At 35.1% G+C, this 9,312-nt stretch overlaps 1 protein-coding gene across 1 annotated transcript; it reads left to right on the forward strand.

The window, feature by feature from the left end:
• Window positions 1-471: 471 nt before the first annotated feature.
• On the forward strand, window positions 472-9,093 carry LOC122001485 (probable mitochondrial-processing peptidase subunit beta, mitochondrial). Its single transcript, XM_042556253.1, has 9 exons — window positions 472-1,233; window positions 1,842-2,006; window positions 2,100-2,237; window positions 2,592-2,743; window positions 2,843-2,951; window positions 3,398-3,496; window positions 7,551-7,616; window positions 7,735-7,842; window positions 8,746-9,093. The coding sequence occupies exons 1-9, from the start codon at window positions 583-585 to the stop codon at window positions 8,830-8,832; spliced, it is 1,575 nt and encodes a 524-aa protein (XP_042412187.1). The 5' UTR covers window positions 472-582; the 3' UTR covers window positions 8,833-9,093.
• Window positions 9,094-9,312: the final 219 nt, after the last annotated feature.

Below are 9,312 nucleotides of genomic sequence, written 5' to 3' on the forward strand. Positions count from 1 at the left end.
AATATTTTTCTGGACTCTAACTTTTATAACGCTCTTTGCTTAACAAATATGCGATAAATACGAAAAAACTATACATTTTTTCCACTACAAATTTATATATGCATGCTGCAAAAGGAATTGAAAGCAAGGACATTGCAATGCCTTTATGAGATGCCTAATTGATTAGGTGAGGCAAAAAAAATTCCTTCCTCTTTCCAACCATTATGAGAGTCACATGGATGACCACACTTGTGCTACTGACATTATAACAATTAGCCATATCCAACGATGGGTTTTATATCTTATATGTATACGCATGTATTAGTATTACTCCTTATTGTTGGACCTAATTTGTAGTTTGAGGATGCTCCAAATAGACTCAAATGGAGGGTTGAATGCGGACTTAATGGAAGCCCATCCAATACTATAGCCCAATATAAGGTAGCTTCAACTAGGCCCAAACTGACATCGTTTTGGATGGTCTTAACTGGCCCAAATCCGATTATTCTCGTAGCTACTTCCTCCTCCGCCACCGCTGCATCCATCGCCTGACCTGTTTTTTTTTTTCTATCTCCCTTCCCGATCCTTGATTCTTGCCTAGTCATGGTGATCCGCAAGCTCTTCGCACTCTCTCGCCGCCGATTCGTCCCGTCCGGACGCCGATCAGCCTCCACCGATGCTGCTGATGCTTTGTCAATCAAGGGCGCCGCCCCTTCACTGGCCAAACCCCCCGTCATGCCCTACGATCGTCTCGTCCAGGCGGTCAGATCCAAGATCAAGAAGCTCGATGACCCCGACCCCCGATTCCTCCGCCACGCCTCTCCCCAACCTGCCCTTGCGGACCACACTGCCATCCTCACCGCCCCCGAGACCCGCGTTACCACCCTTCCCAACGGCCTCCGCGTCGCCACCGAGTCCACCCTCGCCTCGCGTACTGCCACCGTCGGGGTGTGGATCGACGCGGGGAGCCGATTCGAGACGGACGAGACCAACGGGACCGCGCACTTCTTGGAGCATATGATCTTCAAGGGCACCGAGTCGCGGACGGTTCGACAGCTCGAGGAGGAGATCGAGAACATGGGCGGACATCTGAATGCTTACACGTCGAGGGAGCAAACGACCTACTATGCGAAGGTTTTAGATAAGGATGTGCCCAAGGCGCTAGAAATTCTTGCGGACATACTTCAGAATTCGTCTTTTGATGGGAAACGCATTGAGAGGGAACGAGATGTCATTCTTAGAGAGATGGAGGAGGTAAAAGTTCAGCATTTTCTACGTCTTTGATCATTAGCATTTTTACTTGATTGGAAAATAATCCATAAGTCCCCCTTTGAGTCGGCTTAGCTTGACCATCTTCATTCACCCTAAATTCTGTTATTGTATTACTTTTTTTTTTTTAACACTGGAGATAATACGATTGTTGAGTCCCCTCTTAAAAATTGCACGAGGATAAGGGGAGATAGTTCAGATGGTGTTAATCTAATTGATTAAAGTCCGAACAAGCAGTTTATAAAGATCTAAAAAAGGCATCATTCTTCAAACTCATCTCATTGGAGCTCCCATATTATGGTTTTTTAATCTGGTAGACTTCTGTAAGAAATTGAAACAGATATTTTTTTAATTGTTTTTCTTTCCTGTGTGCATCATATAATTTCAAAATGCTTGTCTGGTGACCATGATTTTTATGCATGATATTGCATGATTGCATCATTTCACTCTGCTGTTTTTGACTGAAGTGCATTTAGCGTTGAGTCCATGTTTTCAGTCAAATTGAGCAATTACAGTGCTTTCACAAGTTTTTTATTATGTTAATATTCCTGGTTTGGTCCTTTACATTTATGGCCTTTATCTCTTAAATACAGGTGGAGAACCAAACTCAAGAAGTTATTTTTGACCATTTACATGCGACTGCTTTCCAATACACTCCACTTGGCAGAACTATACTGGGGCCTGCTCAAAACATTAAGACGATTACTAAAGAGCATCTTAAGAATTATATATCAACTCATTATACAGCTCCTAGAATGGTTTGTGTTGTTTTGTTTCGTCAAACTAAGATACCACTTTTTTGTGTGGGGGATAGAATTATCTTTTCATTGTTACTGTTTTTAATGTTTTAGGTTATCTCAGCAGCTGGTGCCGTTAAACATGACAATCTTGTTGAGCTAGTGAAAAATTTGTTTCCAAAGCTGTCAAATGATCCTACTACAGCATCTCAGTTGGCTGCAAGGGAGCCAGCTGTATTTACTGGTTCTGAGGTGAGATTGTGTTATAATTGTTTATGAAGTCAACCTCACTTATAAAATGAGAGAAACGAATCAGAGAAAATAATCTGAAAACGCAATAGTCAATATAATGAAAAATGATTTTCTTAATTGGAATAACCCTATTGATATTGCCTTGCGTAAAGCTCAATGGAGAGCTAAGATTTACGCAGACAACTCTTAAGTAGTTGGGACAAGCATGGCTCTGATGATGATGAAGTTAATCAATCTTAGATGTGTTATCTTTGTTAAGATGATGACGATGATGATGATTGAGAAGTTAACCTCTATTAGACAGTTATCTTTGTGGAAATTTTTTCTTTGACTGCTACAGTGTGTGATATTCAGGTTAGGATTATAGATGATGATATTCCTCTTGCACAATTTGCGGTTGCATTTAGTGGAGCATCTTGGACAGATCCAGATTCTATTGCTTTAATGGTTATGCAGTCTATGCTGGGCTCTTGGGACAAGAATTCAGGCGGGGGGAAGCATATGGGGTGGGTGGTGATTGTTTTATGTTTATAGTTAGGTACTACTACTTGTTAACTTCTCTAGTTTTGTGCTCTTTTATGACCATCTACCCATTGTTTAAGCAGTTCAGAGCTAATCCAAAGAGTTGCTATCAATGAGATTGCAGAAAGTGTGATGGCCTTCAACACAAACTACAAGGATACTGGCCTCTTTGGTGTTTATGCAGTTGCCAAGGTTAGCCATCTGTTCCTTGTAGCTTATGAGATCTTAAGCATGCATCATAAAGGTGCGATTGATTGGCATACATGATTTTTTTATTTGATTTGAATCTGATATGTTGAACTTTGTTACAAATTAGTGATGATTTAGGAAATTTTTTTGCAGTGGATCCTATGACCATTTGCTATTCATCTGGTTTCTCTTAAATTTGTTAGAGATTTGTTCTTGTCGTGGGTTTAAGCAGTTCAGAGCTAAACCCTTTCTCAGTTTGTTTCATGTCTTTCAAAATTTGTGAAATCTATTTAAGTTGTGTTAGGTCATCATAAATAGTATTTGTATGAATTATGGGTATATCACAATAATGGAGCATGAACCCTGTCTCATTCTAGTTGCAAACCTGCATTCAATTCCTGCCTGTTTCGCATGCATGATGACTAACATTTTTCATATTTCATTTTCAGCCAGATTGCCTGGATGATTTGGCCTATGCAATTATGCATGAGATAAGCAAATTGTCATACAAAGTTTCGGAGGATGATGTTACTCGTGCTCGAAATCAAGTAATTAAGTGATCCATATATAGTTTCTTTTATACTTTGTGAATTTGCGTACTTATTTCCTAAATATTGAAGATAATATCTTGATAAATTCAATCTAGATACTCTTGATGCAGAAAGGTTGTTATTATTTTTTTTCTCCAATGAGCATCACTTTGTTTCATGATTGCTACTTGCAGCATATTATTAGTTTAATTCTTTAGTTAACATCATTAATAATAAAACCATTTTTTGGTGAAGCTACACAAACATATTGAACGTGTGATTTTGTGGTACTAATAGCTAAGGTAACTAAAATGGTGTTGGTATATCCTAGGTTACCATAAAATTTCTTTAGAGAAAACATGCAAGTTTATTGGTTGGAATTTGGGTGATTGTTGCTAGTTATGTATGCAGTAAGTTCACTTGAGTTTCTTTTGTTATTTTGCAACTCAAATGCCTGATGCAAATGCAAGTTATTGGGAGGAAAAGACAGAACCTTTAAAGTGTTGAGAATGCAATGAATTAGATGTAGAAGATGTGCACATCGTACAATTATTTCAGATAGAAAAAACCTGTACTGTTCGTCTGTAATTTGCATTAGCACTATTGGTTTTTTAAATCTATTTACCTACACTCTTGGTTTTAGTTTAGATCAAGTTAGTTACTTATGGTACATAGATGAGAGGAGATGCAGAGAACATAAATATGCACATTATAATTAACACCATGTAATCATGTAAACATACAGAAGTGTAATTCATTGCATAGAACAATGTATCTTCTTGGATTGCTATAATTGAGAATATGCTTTCAAGATCTTTTGTTTGATCAATTATCCAAATGTTTGCATATATGATTGGCAAAATTAACTTCAATTTGTTAAGACAATTTTAAGGTTTTAAAATTCATCACATGGATGCAAGAGTTTTAGATATTTTAGATTTATTATTTAACTTGGAAATATTGATAAAAGTATTAGTAATAGGATAAGACCAAGGTGATTAAAATAGGTAAGATGAGAATTGTGTGATCATCATGTGCCTTGTAGTAGGCTAAAAGGAAAATTTTGTTAGACTTGGTTACGGATGGCCATACTTCACATGTTTGAGAGGTAAAGGGATCAAAGTAAACTTTACACTAACCTAGTTAAAAAGTGAGTTAAAAGGCTACTGATAGTGTCAAGAATAGATATGTGTAACCAACTAGATACTCAAGGTTAGTTTGAATCTATTAGGGGTTTTTTTTTTCATTGGTTAATTTTGTAATTTATGGCTAGATCTTTTGAAATTGATTCATTGCTGGTCCTAAGCCCGGTTAAAGGAGGAGGGTTACGTTAGGTTGCTAGCCGACATTAAACTATGACAAATGTTTAATGAATGAATCCATTAAACTATTATGCTAATTGTTCTCATGAAGGAACACGTTAAAGGGCATGACTGTAATGTATCGATAATGATCGCTACATCTCCATGAGAATTTCGGTGTAGTGTTAAATAGGTAAGAGTTTTCACACTGATAAAAACAAATATTATAGGAAAATTAATAGTCTAATATTTGAAACATGGAACACGGAAGAACCGTAAATCAATGGAAGTAGTATATGCGATGATTAGGAAAAGAATTAGTATTTTGTGTATACAAGAGACAAAATGGGTAGGCGGTAAAGATGATAGAGAACTTGGGTTTTAAGTTATAGTATATAGGAAAGAGTAAAATAAAAAATGGAGTGGTGTTGTAGGAGTAGTTAGAAAAGGGAATAAAATTATAACCCATAAGATAATAGTGGCGAAAGAAATTATGAACGTAATTAACATATATATACACTAGAATTACATGAAGCTACCAAATCAAGGTTTTTGGATGACCTAGATGGAGTATTACAAAATATTTTGTCAAATGAAATGATTTTAATAGGAGCTGATCTAAATGGACATGTCAGAATGAAAAATGAGGAATATAAGAGAGTACATGGGGTTATGGGTTTGGAATGAAAAATGAAGAAAGGAAAACTATATTGGATTTTGTGATAACATATGATCTTATATTAACTAATACATTTTTTAAGAAAAGAGAAGGACACTTGGTCATATTCGAAAATGGGAATAAAAAGTCGCAAATTGAAATATACGGTGACTTTAATACAACATGAGATAAGATGGTATCAAAGTTGAAAATAGTAGATAAGAGTATACTCAGTGAGTTAAAGAGACATGTACCATCATGTAAGGAATCTTGGTAGCGGAATGAGAAAGTACAAGAGAAAATGAAGGAAAAATAAACAGCTTATAAGAAATTATATATTTATCAGAACGAGAAAAATTTAAAAAAATATACAATAGTAAGAAAGATGCTAAGAAAGTAGTGAATGAAGTAAAAAATAAAATTTTTGAATGATTATATAAAAAATTAGATACAAAAGAAGGGAAAAGAGACATTTATAAAATACCTAAAGTGAGAGAAAGGAAGATCTTATCCAAATAAAATGTATTAAAGACGAATATAATGGGGTACTAGTGAACGATGGAGAAATAAAAGAGTGGTGAATGAAGTATTTTCATAATTTTTTAATGCAGGTTTGTGTGACTAACTTAATTTAGGTAATTTAAGTAGGTCAATGAGTATAAATATAAGTTTTATCGTAGAATTCAAATTTCAGAAGTAGAACAAGCTTTAAATGGGATGTATAATGGAAAAATCATTGGACCGGATGATATTCCTATAGAGGTATGGAAGTGCATAGGGAAATAAGGTATTGAATGACTTAAAATTATTTAATATGATATTGAAAATGAAAAAAATACAGGATAAGTACTTTAGTTTCCTTATATAAGAACAAGGGAGACATATAAAATTATGTAAACTATAAGGGTATTAAATTAATAAGTCATACTATAAAATTTTGGGAAAGAGTAATAGAAAAAGATTAAGGAGGGAGACAATAAAAACTATGCATCTTCTTAGGCAACTAATTGAAAAATATTAGGAGCAAAAACAAGATCTGCGCATGATATTCATTGGCTTAGAAAAATTTTATGATAGAGTTTAATTAAGGATATGTATGAGGATATAATGACCAGAGTGAAGACTTCGAACGAAGTAACTGAAGCATTTCTAATAAAGATAAGATTACATCATGGATCAACTCTAAGTCCTAATTTTTTTATACTAATTATGGATGAACTACTGCACACATATTGAAAACACAGCATCGTGGTGCATGTGTTTGCAAATGATATTGTTTTGATAGATGAAGCATGTGAAGGAGTAAATGCTAAACTAGAATCTTAGCTGGAAACACTAGAAGGAAAAGGTTGTAAGCTTAGTAAAATAAAGACAGAATATATGAAATTTAAGTTTAACAATATTATACATAATAAGATAATTGTTAAGATGGGAGATGCCGAGTTGTCTAGTTTTAAGTATTTAGGATCATTTTTGCAAAACGATGGAGGGATTGAAAAAGATGTCTTACATAGAATACAAAGCAAGATGGTTGAAATGGAGAGTGTTGGATATTTTATGTAATCGTAAAACACCTCTAAAACTTAAAGGAATGTTTTATAAAATCACAGTTAAACTTGCTATGTTATATGAAGTTGAATATTGGATTATGACTCGAGCAATGAGCAGAAGATAAGAGTTGTAGAGATGAGGATGCTAAGGTGAATGTATGAACATACGTGGATGAACAAAATAAGAAATGAGAGTATTAGAGAAAAAGTCGGAGTTGCATCTATTGAGGAAAACTTTGAGTGACATGTTTAAGATGATACGAGCATGTACTTGGATGACCAATAAATGTTTTAGTCAGGCGATATGAAACTATGACAAACACATACGTTAAATAAAGAAGAGGAAGGCCAAAAAAAAGATTTGGTTCAGTAACAATAAAATAAGATAAGATAAAATTTATTTAAGTATAGATGATGATATAGTAGGGGATAGAGCTTAATGGCGTAAAATAATCCTTATTGCTGACTTGTCTAACAATTATAATCTGAATAGCGGGCAGGCCAAGTTTATTTGTAGTTGTATTCTTCAATTATAATATGCTAAATAATTAATGATTTTACAGCTTAAATCTTCCCTTCAACTTCACATTGATGGTAGCAGTCCTATTGCTGAGGATATTGGTCGTCAGGTAATTACTTTTGGCACCATATGATGATTGCTTGGTAGCACTGAGTTCTACAGGAAGTTTATGTTCTGGCCAATCGTAGCCCCATCATCTTTTTGCTGCTAATTCTTTTTCTTTGTAGATACTTACTTATGGTCGTAGAATCCCAGTTGCTGAACTTTTTGCAAGAATAGATGCAGTAGATGCAAGCACTGTTAAGCGTGTTGCAAACCGCTTCATATTCGATCAGGTAAAGCCTTCTTATTTTACTAGTCTCTGTGATTAAATTCCTAGTAATTAAATCAGGAAAGAAGGATGCAGGAGCTTAGAATCTCATTGCGGTATGTCATTACTTGAACCTCTTCATAACAAAACATCGTGGAACACAGATTGAACCTGACCAAATACATTTGTCGAGTTAATTCAATTCCTTTATGTCAACCGGATAATTAATTTACTATAACTAAAATGTCTTCACTTATGCATATTATTGTTGGAGGAATGTATTAAGTGATGGAGGGACGTAGAAACATGGAATTGCATTGGGGTATTTGTTGGTTCACCTCTTCATAACAGAAATCTTTTGAACACAAATTGAATTGAACCAAATACATATATTGGTTCCATTCAATTGCTTCTGGTAGAACTTGAAAACTGGCTATAATTAAGAAAGCCTTAACACATATTATGATTGGAGGAATGTGCATGACTGACGTGGATGTCCTAAGGAGGTTGATGGGACATGCCGGTCAGTCATGCCATAATAGTTGGATACTTTTGTCAAACTGAGATCATCAAATGGGTCATGCTGGCCTAGCAAACTTGACAAAATTGAGTTCAGGGATGGCAATCGCTACTAGAGAATTTGGTATCCGTGATTAAGTTTGATTTAGGTTCACAATCATGTATATTAATCTGATTCAGGTCAGATTTGCTTAAAATTGTGGGTACCCATAAGTATCTATGGATGCTTGTTTTTTTTCCCAGTTTAAGCAGTTGGGTTGAATGTGTCAAACCGACAGAAACATTATTAGTTGCTTAGCATACATATAAGCAAATAATAGACACAAGGGCCCTCTGTCTGTCTCTGTTATTATTCATCCTTTTGTTTTTCTTTTGAGGGATAACAATGTATCCAATTTTGGGGATGCAGGATGTAGCACTTGCAGCCATGGGACCTATTCAGACCCTTCCAGATTATAACTGGTTCAGACGCCGTACTTATTTGCTCCGCTACTAGCTGCACTGCTTTTGTTTATTTGTTTATCTATCAAGATCTTTGTTAGCTCGTCCTTCTACAATGTCGTACGAGTATGTTATTTGTACCATCTTGATCCGTCCCAATGTCCAAGATGCTGTGGGCTGCCCCCGTAGAGACACTAGCTGTAGAATTCCTGATTGTCAAATAATGAATGTGGAAAACTACAGTATGTTTTTTTTCTTTCGCCAATAAAACTGTTAACCTACCATTTCTCCAAGAGCAACATAAGAGTTTGCATCATGTATTGTTTTCATGTTTAGCAACTGCAATTAGTTGCCAAAAAATATCCTTATACTTGTGACCACGCATAAAGGTCTTGATAAGCAGATTTTGTTAAACTAATGAGTGATGTACAGGTTTAAATTAAACGATTGTTTTAGTGATTTCTCAGTTAATTATTGTTTTACTGATAGCTCGTATTAGAGTATTTATAAGTTCTTGATTAAAGTTGGTAAGAAA

The sequence above is a fragment of the Zingiber officinale genome, chromosome 7A (genome assembly GCF_018446385.1).
Source record: "Zingiber officinale cultivar Zhangliang chromosome 7A, Zo_v1.1, whole genome shotgun sequence".
NCBI lineage: Eukaryota > Viridiplantae > Streptophyta > Magnoliopsida > Zingiberales > Zingiberaceae > Zingiber > Zingiber officinale.

Bases quoted from the DNA above. Each gene is read 5' to 3' on its own strand.
- LOC122001485 (XM_042556253.1), top strand. From the start codon at position 583: ATGGTGATCCGCAAGCTCTTCGCACTCTCTCGCCGCCGATTCGTCCCG. The intron at 3,497-7,550 runs GTAATTAAGTGA...ATGATTTTACAG, and splicing joins TTACTCGTGCTCGAAATCAA to CTTAAATCTTCCCTTCAACT. The intron at 7,843-8,745 runs GTAAAGCCTTCT...TTGGGGATGCAG, and splicing joins ACCGCTTCATATTCGATCAG to GATGTAGCACTTGCAGCCAT.